This window comes from Camelina sativa, chromosome 2 (genome assembly GCF_000633955.1).
Source record: "Camelina sativa cultivar DH55 chromosome 2, Cs, whole genome shotgun sequence".
Lineage (NCBI taxonomy): Eukaryota > Viridiplantae > Streptophyta > Magnoliopsida > Brassicales > Brassicaceae > Camelina > Camelina sativa.
The window spans coordinates 29,051,442-29,069,698 of record NC_025686.1 but is presented as its reverse complement, the minus strand read 5'-3'; the positions used below and the strand labels follow the sequence as shown (position 1 = coordinate 29,069,698).

The 18,257-nt window shown below is 39.5% G+C and overlaps 6 protein-coding genes across 13 annotated transcripts in view; 2 read left to right on the top strand and 4 right to left on the bottom strand.

The window, feature by feature from the left end:
* LOC104746371 (phosphoinositide phosphatase SAC6) lies at positions 507–4,521 on the bottom strand. The gene is made up of 20 exons (XM_010467834.2): positions 4,321–4,521; positions 4,145–4,228; positions 3,918–4,045; positions 3,705–3,796; positions 3,560–3,617; positions 3,405–3,461; positions 3,254–3,287; positions 3,059–3,139; positions 2,782–2,888; positions 2,568–2,654; positions 2,420–2,497; positions 2,161–2,231; positions 1,969–2,067; positions 1,780–1,879; positions 1,579–1,687; positions 1,391–1,463; positions 1,191–1,284; positions 1,003–1,095; positions 841–907; positions 507–750 (listed from the first exon to the last, which is right to left on the bottom strand). Exons 1-20 carry the CDS (start codon positions 4,454–4,456, stop codon positions 620–622), a joined length of 1,779 nt encoding a protein of 592 aa, XP_010466136.1. The 5' UTR covers positions 4,457–4,521; the 3' UTR covers positions 507–619.
* Positions 4,698–9,926, bottom strand: LOC104746341 (protein GRIP-like). 2 transcript variants are annotated; one of them, XM_010467800.2, is made up of 22 exons: positions 9,815–9,926; positions 9,310–9,662; positions 9,091–9,206; positions 8,726–8,895; positions 8,492–8,585; positions 8,275–8,361; positions 8,083–8,163; positions 7,834–7,959; positions 7,447–7,555; positions 7,273–7,352; positions 6,943–7,071; positions 6,768–6,868; positions 6,465–6,598; positions 6,282–6,379; positions 6,072–6,191; positions 5,908–5,956; positions 5,741–5,799; positions 5,531–5,602; positions 5,407–5,454; positions 5,219–5,324; positions 5,087–5,145; positions 4,698–5,014 (listed from the first exon to the last, which is right to left on the bottom strand). In XM_010467800.2, the coding sequence occupies exons 2-22, from the start codon at positions 9,629–9,631 to the stop codon at positions 4,889–4,891; spliced, it is 2,286 nt and encodes a 761-aa protein (XP_010466102.1). In that variant the 5' UTR covers positions 9,632–9,662; positions 9,815–9,926; the 3' UTR covers positions 4,698–4,888. The 2 variants fall into 2 exon arrangements, with proteins under 2 accessions (XP_010466102.1, XP_010466110.1); XM_010467808.2 differs by having other exon boundaries at positions 5,908–5,935.
* On the top strand, positions 10,197–11,074 carry LOC104746315 (thiosulfate sulfurtransferase 16, chloroplastic). Of its 4 annotated transcripts, none has more exons than XM_010467777.1 (4): positions 10,197–10,343; positions 10,450–10,523; positions 10,615–10,739; positions 10,819–11,074. In XM_010467777.1, the coding sequence occupies exons 1-4, from the start codon at positions 10,255–10,257 to the stop codon at positions 10,921–10,923; spliced, it is 393 nt and encodes a 130-aa protein (XP_010466079.1). In that variant the 5' UTR covers positions 10,197–10,254; the 3' UTR covers positions 10,924–11,074. The 4 variants fall into 4 exon arrangements, with proteins under 4 accessions (XP_010466079.1, XP_010466093.1, XP_010466071.1 ...); XM_010467791.1 differs by having other exon boundaries at positions 10,806–11,074; XM_010467769.1 differs by having other exon boundaries at positions 10,612–10,739.
* On the bottom strand, positions 11,783–14,495 carry LOC104746307 (bifunctional nuclease 2). Its single transcript, XM_010467756.2, has 10 exons — positions 14,048–14,495; positions 13,418–13,633; positions 13,302–13,345; positions 13,136–13,192; positions 12,950–13,015; positions 12,790–12,861; positions 12,560–12,666; positions 12,371–12,462; positions 12,223–12,262; positions 11,783–12,131 (listed from the first exon to the last, which is right to left on the bottom strand). The coding sequence occupies exons 1-10, from the start codon at positions 14,316–14,318 to the stop codon at positions 12,083–12,085; spliced, it is 1,014 nt and encodes a 337-aa protein (XP_010466058.1). The 5' UTR covers positions 14,319–14,495; the 3' UTR covers positions 11,783–12,082.
* The window catches only part of LOC104746222 (ankyrin repeat domain-containing protein, chloroplastic), a 4,681-nt gene continuing 1,824 nt past the window's right edge, over positions 15,401–18,257 (bottom strand). Inside the window, exons 2-8 of one of the 4 annotated variants that reach the window (XM_019239211.1) lie at positions 16,850–17,532; positions 16,610–16,691; positions 16,422–16,520; positions 16,235–16,333; positions 16,053–16,151; positions 15,875–15,973; positions 15,401–15,787 (exon numbers count right to left, since the gene is read on the bottom strand). In XM_019239211.1, coding sequence (XP_019094756.1) covers positions 15,659–15,787; positions 15,875–15,973; positions 16,053–16,151; positions 16,235–16,333; positions 16,422–16,520; positions 16,610–16,691; positions 16,850–17,532 — 1,290 coding nt within the window. In that variant the 3' untranslated portion in view covers positions 15,401–15,658. Of the gene's footprint in view, positions 15,788–15,874; positions 15,974–16,052; positions 16,152–16,234; positions 16,334–16,421; positions 16,521–16,609; positions 16,692–16,849; positions 17,626–18,257 lie in introns of those variants that run through there. The other 3 variants (XM_010467655.2, XM_010467663.2, XM_010467670.2) reach the window with 3 other exon arrangements.
* Positions 17,667–18,257, top strand: part of LOC104746244 (probable prolyl 4-hydroxylase 10) — a 4,538-nt gene continuing 3,947 nt past the window's right edge. Inside the window, exons 1-2 of the mRNA XM_010467694.2 lie at positions 17,667–17,992; positions 18,089–18,176. Coding sequence (XP_010465996.1) covers positions 17,796–17,992; positions 18,089–18,176 — 285 coding nt within the window. The 5' untranslated portion in view covers positions 17,667–17,795. The remainder of the gene's footprint in view (positions 17,993–18,088; positions 18,177–18,257) is intronic.

Here is an 18,257-nt window from a genome sequence, read left to right as displayed (position 1 = left end):
AAAATATTAATTGTAGTTTTTTTATTTTTATTTTTTTTAATTTTCCTATACTTATTAAATATTTTTTTTCACATATATCAAAATATTATCGATATACTTGACACATGTCGCGATCTTATGAATTACTAACTTTAAAAACTAAAGTTTATATAATAAAATATTTTAAATTCAAAAAACTTAAAATTATGATTTTTCAGTGATTTAAGTGGATTATATTGGAAATTTCTAAAGCTGAATGAATTATAATCTTCTGACCATAAATTTACTTTGTTTTTTTCTTCAATATCTTTGTTTTTATTTATTTCTATAATATTAAAATTAATTAGTTTAAATAAAAATAATCTGTAACATTTGGTGGGAGAGAAACTAAACCAAAATAGTTTAGTTACAGGACATTATTGTATAAAAAAGTATTCTGGTTATTGTGTGAAAAATATAAAGTAACTTTGTCAAATCATGAAAAAAATGTGTTTTGTGAAAATTACTTTTTTAAATTTGATCTCACATTACGAAAATCCCAATTTTGCATTAATAAACTGAAAAGCTGTTGAAGAATTTAAGTGTAACGAAGGGAAACAATGGGCTCCCTTTGCACAAAGTTCAAAGGCAAGCTATGGCTTCAAGATCGGGGCTTGTGCAGGCGAGGCCGGTTGCAGAAGATCCGGCCATTGGCCCTCACTAGTGCCGCAACAGCTACACTGATGCCCGCCCAGACCAATGAGAAAAATAGGTGCTTATAACCACTCCCAACTGCATCCAAACACACACACACACACTATCTTTCTCAGTCTTGGGTGGCCGCATTATTAGTTTTACACCAATTGCATGGATCAAGCTTACCTTGTTTTACAGACATTGTTGCAAACCAGAAACTGATCAGAACCACCGTCAATGCCACTGGAAAGCTCTGAGAAATGAGAGATATTTTGATATTAGACCATATTTATATCCAAAGTAATTTGCCTTGCATCGTTGTAAAAATATTAGCAGATGATTACTTACGGCTATAGCCTCAAGACTTCCCTTTCGAGGCACAGAAGTCATGTCTCGGCTCACAGCAACTATATAGTGTCCTTGCACAAGATCAATCGCATCCTTTGTATGAAACCCAAGAAGATGATAAACAGTCAGTAGAGGTTGATGGTATCAAGTAACTCGCAAACAGGTAGTTAGAGCCACTTAATTATAACCTGCTTAGTTCCATCAGCAAAATTGTTCAGGTAGTAGCGTGCGAGGGCATTCCAGCCATCTTTAAGGACTCCTTGGACAGTCCTTTTACCATACCTACAATTAATCAAACAAGTTTGAAGAAGGCATGCATGTGGAAACATCATTCTCTTGGGAAAATATATATATATATATATAGATGTACTTAAGTGCAAGAACATACCTGACGAAATCTCCTTTAAGTGCAGGCGTGCCCGAGTACTGAATGCTAATGTCATCACCGTGATTAGCCCACACTGAAGGCAACATAAGCACCAGATATAATTGAGAAGAATTGTATATCTAAGAAATTCATTATTTACTATTGCAAAACCACATCTCCTAGAAAGGAGAATAAAGTAGGGTACCGACATATCTTATAGCATTCGTCAAAATTTAGATGTGAGCTTATAGCTTCTTCAGCGCCGAAGACACCAATCCTTTTGAGCTGAAGTTCCAACATCTTTCGGCCTATCATGCTCTGTATTTTTGGCAGGAGGATGAGCACCGAGCAAAGGCAAGGAGAGTGTAAGAATTTTGAATACGAATATAATAGTGTAAAGGAATACTAGCCTGGGTGACATTTGTACGGTCTAAGCAATCTATGCAGTTTGTTCGCACAATACCAAGCTGCTCCTTCATTTTCTCACCCTTTTCATTCAACAAAAAGTACCTGTTTTGTAATTCAACGTACGTGTTGTAAGTTATATAATTCAAGATTAGAGACCAGGAAAAGTAAGTACGTACAAGTAAAACTAGTACCCGTTTTTCTCGAGGAAACCCTCAATCTGGTCATACAGAATTGCTAAGCGCTCAAAGTGAATATGTCCACAGATGTGATGGAAATCAAAGTGCAGGTATCTATAGGACCAGGCGTATCCTTGAGTGAGTCAGACGTTGATAATATATTATCCTTTAGTAGCAAGGATCGATGTTAGAAGAACGCATAGCTACCTTACATCATCACCAGTGATGTGCTGCATACAACCTGCAAACTTCTCGCTTAAGCGCCCCTCACCTCCATGCTGATTACAGAAGAAGCAATTCAGTTTTTTTTTTTTTTTTTTTTAAATGATCTACATACATCTCTGAATTTCACTTATATTTACTGATCGGACTATATATATATATATATAAATTGATACACAATTAAGGGAAAAGAACAGTAAAGAGGAGCTGTCGAGACTCATATATCCAAAATTAATCAGGTCACCTTATTGACAAGATCAACCGCCAAAACTGATCCATATTTTTTCCTTAGGTCCAAAAAGTGACGCTCAGCTATCCTCGCCTGTAATGGATCGGTCACTTAAAATACTACTATTAAGTGGAAATGGTTAGTTACAAATCATCATACTCACAGCTTCTTCAGGTTGGGCAATCTCAAACTTGGGCTTGTAGGTCAGATCAACAATTTGTTCCCACATAAAAGGCATGGATCCTCTAACCTGCAAAGTTAAATGTCAAACAAAAATGGTAACTCACACAGACATAAGTAAAATCATCTGACCCAAAGAAAAACCAAAAGTATGCGAATGACCAAAGGGGCATGCAAAGATGTAACAGTACTATCACCTGAACAAATGATGATGTGTATCCGTTCATGCGTACAATTTGCTCAGTCTCCACAAAATTAGCAACATAACCATCAGAGTCAGCTCCTCGTCGCCACATGCGTGTACCTTGCAAATGTCCAGAAACACAATCACAAGGTATATTGTCTGAAGTCAAAACTAAAACTTAAGATTTCTGTCCAGTTTTGTAGACTGTAAAAATGGAGCTACTCGAAAATATAAAGTGTCACTATGTAAAAAGAAAAAAAGAAAAAAATTAGGGAGAAAGAAATGCATACCATTTCTTCTAGTGCACCTCCTAGCAATCAGAGTAATGTCAACGATATCTCTTCCAATGGCTGTTTGAAAACTATGGAAACGTGATTCAGAGTTAAGGATAGTGTCTCTAAAATTATGATCCACCATTACAGTCAGTGGAGAGAGAGAGAGAGAGAGTGAAATAACTGAGATGTATATATATCGTAAAAGGATATTCCCTTGAATTACTGGAAGCAAGAACTGATCAAGCTACAAAATTAAAACAACCATATTAAGGTGATAGATATATATATATATATATATATATATGTATTTTTTGTATTTACAGAAAAACAGACAAGTGAACCGAAACAAGAGTTCACCAACCTTAGTATCGATAAGAAGTTCTAACATATAATTGTTCCAAAGAAATCGAGGCTCAGCCTGCCATGAAGAAGATTCAAAAGGGTAAAATTTCAGTCCATCCACAAAAAGGACAGACGACTGTGAACGAAGTGTTTTTTGTAAATTGTATAAGACACCTGTCTCCACAGAGGAAGCGACTTAGACTCATCACCCAAATCATGCAAGCGCTGTGCACTGAAACAAAAGAATCATCACAGACATGATTAGCAAAACATGTAGATGTAGTGTTTTTCTCTTGTTTTCTCCAGAGCGTTAGCGTACCTAAGAGTCAAGTTAATTTCATACGAGAAGTAGAGACCAGTTGTGCTTTGTGCGACACTTAGCAGCCTAGTTAAGTCAGTCTCCATCTTCTTCTGCAAATTAAAAGCGATAGAATGATTTTGATTTGAGCGTTCAGCGGCTTCCATTGTTGCTTTATTTGCTGCTCATAGATATAGATATACAAGAGGAAGGAAGATGGAACGAAGGAGTAACCTGTTCTTCAGACGAGTTTTTAAGCGAATGATCACAAGGAAGAACCTTGAGCGAGTTGATTTTGAATATAGGATGCCCCAGAAACGAGCCAACAGATTCGCTCTCTGTAACAACTACCAAGTAGGATCCTGAAATCAAATGAAGCATATACAATACGAATGAAGATGAAGACATTCAACAAAGACAAATAAATAAATAAATGGTCGATGGATCGATAGGATAAAAACCTGCCAGGAGCTTCAGCATCCCAACCACACCGAAAATGGAACGTATTTTGGGGACACGCAAAGAGTTGCATTCTGCTACTTGATCTGACGACACAAAGAAAAGAGGATCGATTTGTGTGTGTGTGTGTGAGAGAGAGCAAATTATTCCAAATAAAAAGGGCTAACAGAAAACGCACCAATGAGCTTCATGGAGCCGTCAAGACGACTAATGTCCAGACATGATGCTGCTGAACCATCGGTTGGCTCGATGACGTACTGATCAGGGAATTCCCATAAACGCAAGCCAGAGTGTAATTTGTGCCTACCCTCCATGGATGCTTTCAGTAACTAGTATCAATCACCTTCCTGTGGATTTTAAATGAGATCAGAAAACTGAGGCCTTGGGGGCAGTGAAAGTGAGAGTGAGACCCGTTCAATATTGATTCCGTACTAGACGGGTTTTGACCAAAATTCTTAGTCGACGGCATTTATATTTTTTCCAAGTTTAAGTTATTTTTGCATTGATTTTTCATTTTATTCCGATAACCAACCAGCGGTTTTCAGAATGAAATAATACACTCCATTAATGGCCCATCTCAATTTAGTATCTTCCCTTTCTTTACAATTAACATCTCAATCCACTAAAGTGTTGTTATCTCGACTTTAACAACGTTCATTACACAAAAACGAAGAACTTAAAACAAAACTAGTATGTATCTTGGCCCAAAAGAATGTGGTAGCTCTCCGCTCCAGTGTCCAACCCAACTAGGAAAACGAGAATCTTGAGAAGAGTGATAGACCTGAACCCTCACTTGCCGCCGGACCTGGACTCGCCTCTGTCGTCGTCGTTGTTGCTGTGGAGCTATGGTAGGCTTGCTGACACTTCTGGATCTGCCACACATGGTCGGTTAGGTTTATTACAACAATATTATGACTCAGGACGGTCCAAGTCTAAGATCTAACCTCCTCTGGACTAAACTGAAGCAACATCCCCACTACAGGTAGTAAAGCCTCCACTTCACCTGCAACCATTACATGTTATTTTACCCTACAACATCTACTTTATGGATCCACCTTCAATCTCCAGAGTTTTACCTGTTTCCAGCAGTTTTAATATCACATTCTTTAGGTATGTCATATCTACACCTTCTCTCTTCTGTTCTCTTTCCATCTCCCTCAACTCCCTCTTTAGCATAGCTTCCTGTTATTAGCATACCCACCAAAGTTCGAAATAAGACCATAAGAAAATGGCAAAGCCACCAAACTCTCAAGTAACTACATACCTGTTGACTGCGAAGACGGTTTTCGCGCTCAAGCTCCTCTATTTCCTCCTGATTCAAAATTAACAGTTAATAAGTGCAACATGGGCACAAACAGATTAAAATCTATGCAACCAATTCTATACACCTGAAGAGCTAAAATATGGCGCTGTGTCTGTGCTAACTCTTCTTCTCTCTGAGCTTGTTGCCTTGCCAATATCTGAAATTTGAATATTATGTGTAAGGATTAGCTCTCACTGATTCTTCCATAGCTATTACATTTGAAATAAATTAAGTTCTAGGATTTAAGATCACTCCTTTCTCGGACAAGCAGATGGCTAAAATTACAAAGTCCTACCAGAATCTGGTGCTCTGCTGCAGAAGTACTCACGTTAGTTACATCCTGCAGTTGTGACTCTGGAACACCGTTCGAAGATGATAATAGGTTAGTTGATGACAGGAAAACCCACTGATTCATTCATATAAGAAGCCCTTGTTCAATGGTATTAGACAAATATATCGTACCTGTGTTGTTGTTCCCATAGTGGTGAACCTGAGAGAAAGATTCGTTCCACTTAATGCCACATGAAGTGTGAAAAATTCATTTGCAAATTAAACGAAAAGACCGATTAAGGATAAAAGGAAGAAGTAAGATAATACGCAAAAGAAAAAGAAAAAAAAATACATACTACTGGTTTTGCTTCAATAGATTTTCGAAGATTTTTATTCTCATCCACAAGTCTGGATATCTCTTGATCCTTCTCCTCAATGAGTCTATCTGCAAGCGCACGTACTGATTCATGCTCCTCCTGCAGTTATGTCAGTTAGAACAAAAAGCGCCGGCAATCTTTCTTATAAAACCATAGCACATAGTAAGAGTATAACAAAACGTGATTTACCTTCAGTCGTTTATTCCGCAGTTTGGCATCTTCTAATTCTTTTTCTAGACCTTCTGCAGAGGAGGCTTCACTTTGAGCTGTTAAAGCTTCACATCTTCCTGTAGATTACAGTAACCTTTTAGGGAGAGAATTTCAATTTTCAAGAACTAATGAAAATATCGAATTTTGATTTGAATCAATTACGTCGCCATGTTTCTTCTAAAACCCGAAGGTCTTCTTCCCATGCTTGTTTCTCCGCCTGATTGCGAGCAACAGCAGAGTCAAGCTTCAATTCAAGACTTTTGATCTGCTCCCTGGCATCTTTAAGTACTCCAGCTCTGAAAAATGTATGATAAAAAAAATCTCAGACAACCTATATATGTCTAAAGAACTCCACAATTATTCCCCTGAGACACCATTTCTCAGTTGCTTTCTCGTGTATATTGAGGAGAATGAGCAGCCGACCTCCGGAATCAAACATGAAAAAGTTTCAGTGTGACAATATACCTTTCTTCAAGTTCTTTCTCAAGGCTAGCCAAAGCACCCTGAAGATCTTGCTGTGCCCTATCCCTCTCTGCAGATACCAAATATACTTCTTTTTCAGCTTCCTAAAACCACCCAAAAAGATAATTAGTTGGCAACCATCTAAAATAGCTCCATCTAAGAAGTCTAGATAACTTACCTTTAGAGCTTCCTCAAGAGATTTTATCTGTTCAGAGTCTTTAGCAGCAGCCAGCTCCATGTCCTTCTTTTGCAGAAGCGCATGAGCACGGATCTTGTAAGAAGAAAATTCACTTTGGAGACGGTTGATCTGTGAACAGTTAAAAGTAATTCAACATAGTTAAAATGAAGACAAACTACAGCAGAATATTCTTTCGAGCTCAAAATGGCACTTTGATTCCATGATGATTCATGTTATGTGGTTAAGTATGGACGACTAATAAAATCTGTTCTTACCCAACTAAGCTACAATATTTCTTAAAAGAACCAAAAGAAACTATGTAGTATGTACCTCTTCTCTTGCACCTTTAAGTTCCGCATCTTTTGTGCTTAGCATCTGTGTCTGCATGGACATTTCTGATCCCAGCTGACCTGACAATTTATATGAACGAATTTCATAAATTTTCATTGACAAATGTAAAACATAGCTAGATTAGTTCAACGTTTCATGAACTCTGTAAATTACTTCTCATTTTAGCCACTTCGATTTCAGCCTGTAAGTAGTTGCTTTCAGCGGTTTCCAGTTTAGATTTAAGGGCGTCGCATGAAGCTTCCCAAGTCTCTTTTTCCTTTTCCTGGAGGAAAAACAAAAATTCATGGCTTCTAAGAATTAAAACAAAAGAAAATAGAGGAGTTTATGTGTCAACCATGCTGTCTGATGGCTAAAGAGTGATGGCTTAGATTATGTTAACAGTTACATATACGCACTGCTATGTTCATTCCCTAGTGAAATCAAGACTAGTAAGTCTGCTTGATTAACGATGGAACTCATAATGGGCAGGAAATAACAAAGGAAAAATAATCGTTGGCATCAGAGAGTCCTGGGAATCCATCTTATATAATTTCCACTTACATTCTCCGCTTTAAGGTGTGCAAGCTCTCCTTTAAGAGTTTCTGCAGCAGCCCTTAGCCTTGCTGCTTCGCCAGTTGCAGCTGCCTCCATCTCTGCGATTGTAGATTCCTTCTCTGCAAGCAGTACCTAGAAGAGGTGTATACTTGGTGTGAAGAATGCATCACTTACTTCGAACTACTCTCTTTCTCATTTCATAACCAAAGCACATCATCAAGTAAAAGAACTGAAGAACTTAGAAACAAGACTAACCTGCAGCAACGAAATGTTTTCGGCTGCTTTGTCCCTCTCAGATAGAGCATCTACGACCTGTGCTTCCAAACTCTCTAAGTTCTGTTAAGAAGGTGAGAATAGAAAACCGTATATATCATTAGCAGACAAGGAAAAAGACAATGGTGGCTCGTAGCATATAAGAAGCAACACAGTTACGCTGATGCCGAGTACCTTTTGATGTTTGGCTGACAACTCGGCAACTGTAGTTTGCTTTCTTTCTTCCACAGCTTGTAACTGCTTTTTCAGGTCCTCCAGAATCTAGTATAAAAACGCAAGTAAGAATACGAAGCAGACTATACAAGGCCATCCATCCCTCTCTCTCTCTCTACAACTCTGTACTTTTCTAGTTATTGCAGACTATTATTACAGAAAATGAAACAGATCAGACCTGGTCCTTATCAAGAAGCGACTGTTGCAATGTCTCAATCTTAATTTCTTTAGGCTGCAGTGAGCCGCGTAGTTCCTCGATAGTATCCCTGAGCCTGTGCATGGGAATATAAAAATAAACGCAAATTCTGAGAGGGAGAGCTGGAGAGAAGTGAGGGAAAAATGACATCCACTCCATACAAATCCGAATTAAAAAGCATAAACCAGAAGAATATAAATACAAAAGGTGATGTACTTGTTATTGGCACTCCTAAGTTGTTGCCTCTCAGCATCCATAGCTTTGAGTGCTTCATTGGCCTGTTGCCTAGTGCGTTCGAGCTCTTGTTGCATGGATGAGTGCTGAGAAGAAGCTCGCTCAGCTGTTTCATTAAGTTCCTGGAAACGGGCGTTGAGATCATCTTTTTCCTGAAGATAGCAAGCAATATATATACCATTGAGATATCAGATATATAGTACCATAGATCATCTTTTGTCCGCATCTTACATATATATATATATATGTAGTAATGCAGCAGAAAAGGGAAATCACACAAAAAGAGAAAGCGCATTTAAGTAAGTAGTAATGTACACAGTAGAATGAATGGACATATAATGAAGAACCTTTTGGATTTCTTGAATACGCTGTTTAGCCCTTTTGTGAAGCCTGGCGAGTTTGGCATCGAGCTCGGCATATTTCTCGTCGCGGTCTTTAATTTCCTGCTCCAGTTTCTGTTGAGCTAAGTAAAGACCAAAACAAAAAAAAAGCACAAGTTGAGAGAAAAAAGTAAGGCTGCCAGAGCAAAGAGAAAAGACTTAGGAGGAGGAGGAGAGCAGACAGACCTTGGGAGTATTCATGGGATTTAGCATCAGCCTCAGAGTAGGCTTCCCTGAGATGCTCAAGAGCTTGCTCAGCTGCAACACGAGTTTGTTTTTCCACATCAATCTCTCTGCTCAATGATGCGACTTGTTGTTTAAGCTGAGCTGATTCCTCCGCTTCCACTAGCTCATCCTTGAATTGGGATTTGAGAAAGTCGTTTTCTAATCTCAGTTGAGCAATCATTTGGAGTAGCTGGTCTTCGTCGTTTTCAAGCGATCCATTCATGTGAGACAAGTCCTGCTTTTCTTCTTCTTGTGCAGGTTCCTCCTCCTTGTCTTGGGACATTGTTGAGGAAAGAGATCTCCTAGAGAGCGAGCTGGTAAAAAGCGTAGAATTTGGAATTGAATCAACCAACAAATCCAAGTAGAGAGCACGCAGAGTCTATGCTTGAAATTCGTGAAAGAAGATTGTAATCAATCTGGTCGAATGGTGGTGACTGCTAGAGGAGAGAAGAAGCTAAAATCTTACCTTGAGATCGCTAAAGGGATTCCGATATTGGGATCGGATCGGATCTCTCCCACAAAGGTGAAAACGTCGTCGTCGTCCAGTCACGACGGTAAAACAAAAAAACGTTTGATTGTTTTAACTATTGGGAAATATGCATTCATAACCCTCAACTATTTAAGTATTTACATACCAATCCTTTAAACTTTTTTAAATTAAAGGCACTACTACTACCGACGGCGACGAGGCTACTAACACCGTTTGACTTGACGGATCTATTTCTATCATGACAGCAATGGTTTTATTGGGCTAATTCAGCACCTTAAGAGGCTTATTATGTCTTTGTAAATCACGGCCCAATAATAGATAACTCACCACCACTCTCCCAGACAAGAAGAGCATAAAATGAGAAATTCTATAACAAAAAAAAGTCTGTTTGTCCCCCACTGAATAAATAAATAATAATGGCGGAGGAGAGAAGAGTCCCATCATCGGTGTCGGTCACAGTCGCCCACGACCTTCTTCTAGCCGGCCATCGCTATTTGGATGTCAGGTAACTTCCAACCTTTCTCTTTCTCTTTTTTTTTTTGACATTTTTCAATGTATCATCATCAACAACATATTTTAATTAGGAGGATCTTGTAAATTTGTAATAATAGGACTCCGGAAGAGTTTAGCCAGGGACATCCCTGTGGGGCGATCAACGTTCCTTACCTGAAGCGAGGACCATCAGGTAAGTAATTATTCTTTTGGGTTTAGTGTTTTTTTTTTTTTGTAATATAGTAGTAATTCATTGAGCTGGTGGGGGTCACTTTGTGAAGCAGGGATGTCAAAGAACCCCGACTTCCTGGAACAAGTCTCCTCCCACTTCGGACAATCGGACGACATCATTGTTGGCTGCCAGAGCGGGGGTAGATCTTTCATAGCCACCACCGATCTTCTCGATGCTGTAAGTAGCTGTTGTTGTAAGCTTCTGCCTTTTTTTCAAAAAAGTTTTTCACCGGTTAAATTGCAGGGTTTCACGGCAGTCAAAGATGTCAGCGGTGGCTATGCTGCCTGGGCCCAGAATGGGCTTCCTACACAAGACTGACTGTGATATGGCCGGAGTCACTCACCACCACCATCATCTATAAACCAATCATGTCTTATTTTATCTCTTCTCCTTCAATAATGTATATATACGAGTGTTGTGTTGATTGCATCGAATTGTCTGTTTACAGAACACTTGTATATAAGAAATGAAAAACAGGAGCATCTAATCACGTTGTGGATCCGATCTTGGCACATGCTTTCGATCATACTGAGCAAGAGACAATATTTTGTATAATTGTATATAAACCTCATACTGAATGGGTCGGTCGATGAGTAGATAAAGTACATCGCCACCATATCAACAACTTACCAAAACAAACACAATATCAACAACCTGCAAAAACAAACTTATAAAGTTCGAATACAGCGACGAGAGAGGACTTAGATATTGACACGGCTCAATCAGATGAGTTAGTTTAAAAAGTATCTGAGTGAACCAGGCCAATATCAGAGGGACTCTCTCGGACACAGTCACAGAGAGTATCTGTTTTGCAGTAAAAGAAACTAGAAAGGAAAGGGGAATGTCTGTAGTGGATGAAGAAGATGAAGAAGGAAGTGAATGTTCAACTGCAACTCTGTCAAGCATTTATGAACTCTGCTACTCTCAATGCACCAAAGCCGGGCCACCTCATTCCTATTTTTTTTTTAAAGATTTAACTTAACCCGAAACCAAGTGAAAAAAGGGAGTGTCCCTTCTGATTGGCTCTGCTGAGTCAATCCTATAGTTTTTGTTGTAAAAAAAAAAAAAAAAGAGTGTTGGCAGGAAGCTAGTAAAGTCCTTTTGTGTAACCATCGTTTCAGGGGAAATCATTCACGTTTGTTCATTAATAAGCGCAACCACATCTCTTCTTTCCCTACCTTTTCGTTTTGTCTGCTTCTGCCTTCAGTTTCTCCTAAAAATCGTCTTATTGCCAAATCATTCAAAGTTGAGAGACATACATATATGCTGAAAAGAATGCATTTCATTTAGTCTTCTTCCATTTACATTTCACACATTCCCCTCAGCTATTCATACATCTTTCATTTACTCTCGAATACGTGGTGCTGCGATAACATTAATCTAAGAGCTTCCTCTCAGCACAATGAGATACCATCAATCTAAGCGCATCTTATATATTTATCTCTCCATACCCTTTTTCATCACACTTGCATTCTTATCTTATCCTACATCCAATTTCTTCCTTTGCTCCTATTATTTCTCTACTCGTAGCTCTCAGGAGTTGCTACACCCTTATTATATACAGCAGAGCTGCAACCAAAACAATTCAATAATCAATGTTACTTCATTAATAATGTCTCTCAATTGGGCGTTCATATGTCACCAACAATTGCCTACTCACCTCGAGTTCTGAAGCTTCTTCAATTTGTCTCTCCACATCGCTGCAAATGTGATCCCAGAGAAGAAAAAAAAAATTCAAAAAAAAATGAGGAGTCTGTAAGGTAAAGCACACGGAGGATTATAGATGCCATCCAGAACAGTTTGTATACCTGCATCCATGTACCTTTCCTCTTTAGACGCCAGATCCATATTCCTCACTAGTATAAGCTCTTCTGATAAAGGATCTGGTCCCTCGGGAGCGCTGAACAAGAACACCCAACATGTGGTTAGCAACTGAGACAGAGTGAGACAGAGTGAGACAAACCCCCACGAGATTTATTTTTAAAAAAACTAAAAACCTGTCAAGTATAACATTGAAAACAGGCTTTGCGCTCTGCGATCTGCCTCCATAACCAATTTTGATAGCCTCTTCAAGAACTATTGCTTTATTCACATATATTGGAGCCTGGTATACGAAAAACAAAAACATGTTATGGCAGCATTCAAGCGTCGGCAGGAAGATGATAAAAGATTCCTCTGTTTGAGAAATAGAGAACCATCAAGGTGCAACCCCGGGTAAGTAGCATACCTGGCATGATCGAGCAACGTTGATGGCATCTGATGGCCGTGAGTCAAAGCATATAATATCACTGTCTCCTGGCTGCAAGACAGATGGGTAACCTAAGACATAATGACTTTTGAGAAAGATTTTTCTAGCTAAGAGGAAGTCTGCAGTGTTTATAAGTTACCTTGCCAAGACATAGACTTGCGTAGTAAGTATTCACAACTCTACTAGTAAGCTTTACCATTTTAACCTGTGAATAATACATACAAGTTGTCAACAACTAAGTGGCACAGCCAGCTGTAAATGCAGTAATTCAAGGATGAAATACACTTAGAAGAAGTAAAAAGGTATGTTGGAAACAATACAGTACTTCATATCCAAGTTTATCGACAACAGCAGACACGAACTGGAACTGATCAGGGCATTCCTACAAGATAGATAGAAAAGAAAGAAAGAAAAAGAGTTTGAATCCTCGAGGAGAGCGTAATTTGGCAAACATGAGAAGCGTAAAACATGAGGAGGGCAGGGGGGGAAACCTCAGTCTGGGCAACGTCTAAAAGTTTCTCAACAGCAGCATCCCCTGGAAGCAAGTGTAAGTGATGAAAAGGTAGATAAAGATATATTAAAAAAGAGAGAGGAGGAAGAAACATACCAACAATAAGGGGAAGCAAGTAGTCACCATCACAGGAGATCTTGAGAAAAATAGTAGGGTGCTTGAATTGACGGAGAAAGCCGAGGCCAATGGGGAGAACACCAAGTGGGGTGGATTCACTAGCTCTCACAGCAAAAGGAGGCAAATGCCTGGAAGCTTGCCACATTGAATCATGCCGGAATCCATGTCTCCGCATTTTGTAATGCATACTTGTCTCTGTAATATTTTTTGTAATTGTATTAATTTGTGCAATGAAAGACACGCAAGATTGGAACAAAAAAATATATATATATATATATAACGAATTGCTGCAACAATTCCTTCCTTTAATCATCAAGATCGGAACAATTGGACGCTGAGTAAGACGATGATGATGAATTGATGATAAAAGGCAAACAAGATACTAAATAAAAAGAGGGCAAAATCCAGGATTGAGACCAAACAAACTTCATAAAACACAAAGGTAACCCTAAAAGATATTAAAAAAGGGGAGAAGGGAAATCGCAATCAGAGTGGAGCTACGAAAGCGAGACAGAGAGACAGGATCAGATTCAAATATACGGAATAAGAGAAATCTAAAGAGAAGATAGATAAGAGACACATTTAGGAAATAAAAAAAAGAAGGTGGACCTGCAACGAGGACAGAGGCTTGGAGAAACTCGAGATCGGGAGAAGTAGAGGAGCTGCCGTGTGAAGAAGAATCGCAACATATAGGAGAAAACTTAGGGGGACGAAGAGAGCGAAGCGATCGGAGGTTGTTGAATGGGGAGCAACATCGTAAGGAGGAACTGGAAGATGATGATGATGATGAGGCTGAGATGGAGCGGGAGAAGGCCGTGGAGTCGGAGAAGAATATTCCCAGATCGGAGGCAGGAACAGAAGAGAAGGCAACTCCGGGCATGGTGGATTTGAATGGAGGTTGTTTCAGGGTTCAGATAGAGAGAGAGAGAGAGAGAAAAGGAAAGAAGAAGAAAAAGTGAAGCAGAGCACAAAAGTAGAAGAAGAAGAAGAAGAACGATGGAGAGAGCGAGAGCGAGACGTCAATCAATGGGCTCTTTCGTTCCTTCTTTCTTTCTTTACCCGATTTTTTATATTATTGACATAACATAAAGAAAGGAGGGCCCCTACAGTATTTATTTATGTGATGAATTGATGACGATGAATGATGATGTGGAACAGTGAAAAGGATAAGGTTATTACGCTGATGCTTCTTCTTTTACCCCCAAAAAAAAAAAAAAAAAAAACTCGTTTTTAGCTCTAAAATTCTAAAATAAATTAAACTAAACACGTGGTGGGGGCCTTTCTATTTACTCTCTTCAAATGATGACGTGGAAAGTTAAATGATAGATTAATCCCCCGCCCGCAGATAAGGATTAAGGAGAGAGAGTGCTTTGCAACACAAAAACAAAAACACACTCGTTAATTATTATGACACATACATATATGAGTAGTAATATACTTTGGTTAGACCGAGACCGACACTAGTAGCAACAAGCATAAGTGTGAGTACGTGTGGACAAATGTGTTTCGTGATCAGTCAGTAGTAGTAAAGCGTGCCTTCGAACCATGATGCTAAAATCTTTCATTCTCAAATACAACCATTTACAGTATTTATCTATTTTGGGTTTTAAGGATTTTGGCTTTACGAATAGTTGCAGCCAAAAAACCAACAAAAACATGAAATTTTAAACAAAGAAACAAACAAAAAAAAAACACGAAACAAAAACCCCCCGACCAATTTTTCAGAACAAGTGGTCCAGTCGTAATTGCGTCGCGTTCTAGAATATCCCGAAAGCCCCAAAGGTTTGACACTTTGACTTCCTTTTGAAATTTTAGATATTATTATTATTCACCTCATCTGAATTTTTAAAATACCATCAATTCCTGTTTTCAGGTTATATAAATTGTTTACTGACTTATAAAGCTCAAGTTTACATCCATCCAAATCCATTTATGTATCTCAAACCCCACCAAAACAGACTGTTGAATTGTGTTACAAACAAACTATTAATAATAACGAGTACATTTTTATTTTCAGATATTTCTTTACAACGGATCAACTTGTGTGATTAAAATATCAATCAACAACTGATGGATAAGATTTACAACAAAGCCCACCCAATCTGTTGACCTACTCCGTCCGACTCCTAGGTTCCAATGCCCTTTCCACATCTGCCTCCGGTTCTCCTAAGTGAGTGAGATTCAATTTGCAATTATTAATACGACTGCTGTTTTATAGCTTCATTCATCTCTTGATACCAATCTCTTCTTGTGTCTGCTACTGGGAAACTCTTTCAACATCTTCATCATCTCATACGTCCTTGTCTCTCTTCCCATGTAGAGGCAAAGGCCAAGCGGAGTTAACCCATCCTGGTAAATCGTTAAAAAACAAAAAGGCGTAAATGCTTACAGATCCTAGATATGGTGAGATTAGGGGAATAAGAAGCGGGAACTAACCTTGTTCTTCACTTCTACATCCGCCCCTTTTATCAGAAGAAGCTTTGCAATGTCGCTTCTTCTGGCCTGTACTGCAACGTGCAGGGGAGTCCACCCGTCCTGAAAACACAATTGCCAAATTGTCAACCCAGCTGATCACAATGAACTTATCTACAATGAATGCTTTTGACATCATTACCCTGTCTTGAGCGTTTATATCAGCGTTATACAGTAGGAGAAGTTTTATTGTGGGAGCCGATGCTGTTTGCACAGCGTAGTGCATCAAGGTCGCACCTTCCTATCATAAACCAAACGGATCAGGTCCAGCATCTCAAGCGCAAGGGAGATTATAATTTATAATAACCGATAATTATCATTTACATCATCAAGAACAAATGGGTTTGCTGACTCCCTCAGTAGGTAGTTGGTAACAGCCTGCTTTTTACCAATTATTGCTCGGTGAAGTGCTGTCAAACCGCCCTAGAAACCACATGAATGAAAACAACACTTAGATCCCACAAACATAAACAAAAAAAAGTGCACAAAAGCATCAAATAACTTGACACACCACGTCGGTTGCGTTGATATCAAGATTGTGCTTTAGCAAGGAATCAACCAGATAAAACTCTCCGCACGCTGCCAGTGTGTGAAGAGGAAGCCATTTTTTCTGAATCACCCACACACATAGTGAGACGGACTACCATATAAGATTTAAATGAAACATTCACATCGTTCGTAAGGGGGTGGGGGACTTACGGAGGTGGCAACAGCTAGGTCAGGATTCCGGCTATTGAGCATAAATTTTTCTTCTTTTGAAAGCAGCTTCCGAGGGCCTGCTCTTCATTTCATTAACGAGAGGGAGGGATCAGCCAAATACGCTCTCTCTCTTTTTTTTAACTCTCTCAATGAGTCAATGACTCAATTCAAGCAAGAGAAAGAGAGCTACAACATAAATAAAAAGAAGAAGAAGAAGATAGGGATTGATTCCGGTCTAACCTACCGTCAGATTTAATGCCAGTGGTGGGATCGTACTTGTCACTATTGAAGAAGTTGGTAACGTGGTCAAATCCCTTGCCGTAGACAGCCCATCTAGGATTCTTAGGAGCAACTCGCTCGGTGGAAGATGTTAAAGGAGCATCGGTTGAGGCTCCATCGTCGGAGAAAGTGCCCGGTTTATCGAGAGTGACAGGCCTGAGTTGAGCCAACTTGGCTTCCTTGAAAGTCAGAAACTCATTCAAGTCGACGCTCCTCAGGGGAACCAGGCCTTGTCTCTTCTTCTCCACCCGAACCCCGAACTCCAGCTCCTGCGCAATTTTGCGTTTGTCCTTCTTGGTCAGGTTCACTTCCGCCTGGATATCCCTCCATTCCTCCGGCACGAGGTTCTCGGCCTCAATCTCTGACTCCCCGACCCGCCGATTCTTCTTCTTGTGCTCCTGGTGAGCAACCTGGGTTACCTCCTTGTGAAGAAGGTAAGGGTCTTCGAAGACGCCGTCCTCGTAGACGAGACAGTCACCGACTATGAAATCATCGCCGGCATCGGGGAGAATCGACGTTTGAGAAGAATATGAAAGAGAGCGTAATCGTCTGGGGAAAACTAGGGACTGATGAGAAGGAGAGAGACGAGAGGGAGAGTGAGAGGGGATGAGAAGAGAGATGGTGTGTGGTGCGGCGAGCTGCATCTTTGAGGATGACGGTGCTTTCCTTCTTTCTTTCTTTCTCCTGGGAGCGAGACGGGGGGAGAGAGATGTACCGGAAAACTTATATGGGCCTAATTTAAGCACTATATAATGGGCCTGAATATTTAAATATGGGCCTTACTTTTTAAATATGGGCCCGACTTTTGGTTTACCAGACACGAGTAGTATAGTAGAGACAAGAGAAAAAAAACATCCACCATCATCGTCGTCGTCCGGATCTCATCGTTGTTTGGGAAAAAAAAAAGATGATGGCGAGACCGAGGAGTCATCGTCCTTCGGGTCGAAAATCATCCAATTCAACGCTCGTATTCGGTGTACTGATCATGTTCACTTTCGTCATTCTGATTCTTCTCGCCTTTGGAATTCTCTCGGTGCCCAGCAACAATGCCGGCTCCTCCAAAGCCAATGATCTCACTTCCATTGTCCGAAAAACACTCCAGAGGTACGATTCGATCCCAGATTCATTTAACTCTATATTTAATTAGATTTAGTTTAGTGTGTGCTTCTTTAAGATTCGAGCTTTGTTACTTATCCGTAGAAGTGGCGAGGATGATTCAAAGAACGACGAGCGTTGGGTTGAAATAATCTCTTGGGAACCCAGAGCTTCTATTTACCACAATTTCTTGGTGAATTATATATATATATATATATATATATCTGTCTGTATTTTCAATATATATGATATGATCTATGTAACGAAGAAGATC

What these genes read in the sequence shown, in the direction of transcription:
- LOC104746307 (XM_010467756.2), bottom strand. Translation starts at nt 14,318, where the DNA reads ATGCCCGGAGTTGCCTTCTCTTCTGTTCCTGCCTCCGATCTGGGAATA. An exon ending in CTTGCTTCCCCTTATTGTTG is followed by an intron (nt 13,346 to 13,417) that starts GTATGTTTCTTC and finishes ACTTGCTTCCAG; the next exon opens with GGGATGCTGCTGTTGAGAAA. An exon ending in TCGATAAACTTGGATATGAA is followed by an intron (nt 13,016 to 13,135) that starts GTACTGTATTGT and finishes TATTATTCACAG; the next exon opens with GTTAAAATGGTAAAGCTTAC.
- LOC104746341 (XM_010467800.2), bottom strand. Translation starts at nt 9,631, where the DNA reads ATGTCCCAAGACAAGGAGGAGGAACCTGCACAAGAAGAAGAAAAGCAG. An exon ending in CAGCAGAGCACCAGATTCTG is followed by an intron (nt 5,603 to 5,740) that starts GTAGGACTTTGT and finishes TTCAAATTTCAG; the next exon opens with ATATTGGCAAGGCAACAAGC. An exon ending in ACCGTCTTCGCAGTCAACAG is followed by an intron (nt 5,325 to 5,406) that starts GTATGTAGTTAC and finishes TGCTAATAACAG; the next exon opens with GAAGCTATGCTAAAGAGGGA.
- LOC104746315 (XM_010467769.1), top strand. Translation starts at nt 10,255, where the DNA reads ATGGCGGAGGAGAGAAGAGTCCCATCATCGGTGTCGGTCACAGTCGCC. An exon ending in CATCGCTATTTGGATGTCAG is followed by an intron (nt 10,344 to 10,449) that starts GTAACTTCCAAC and finishes TTGTAATAATAG; the next exon opens with GACTCCGGAAGAGTTTAGCC. An exon ending in CCTGAAGCGAGGACCATCAG is followed by an intron (nt 10,524 to 10,611) that starts GTAAGTAATTAT and finishes CACTTTGTGAAG; the next exon opens with CAGGGATGTCAAAGAACCCC.
- LOC104746371 (XM_010467834.2), bottom strand. Translation starts at nt 4,456, where the DNA reads ATGGAGGGTAGGCACAAATTACACTCTGGCTTGCGTTTATGGGAATTC. An exon ending in GAAATTAACTTGACTCTTAG is followed by an intron (nt 3,618 to 3,704) that starts GTACGCTAACGC and finishes CTTTTGTTTCAG; the next exon opens with TGCACAGCGCTTGCATGATT. An exon ending in GCTTCCAGTAATTCAAGGGA is followed by an intron (nt 3,140 to 3,253) that starts ATATCCTTTTAC and finishes ACTCTGAATCAC; the next exon opens with GTTTCCATAGTTTTCAAACA.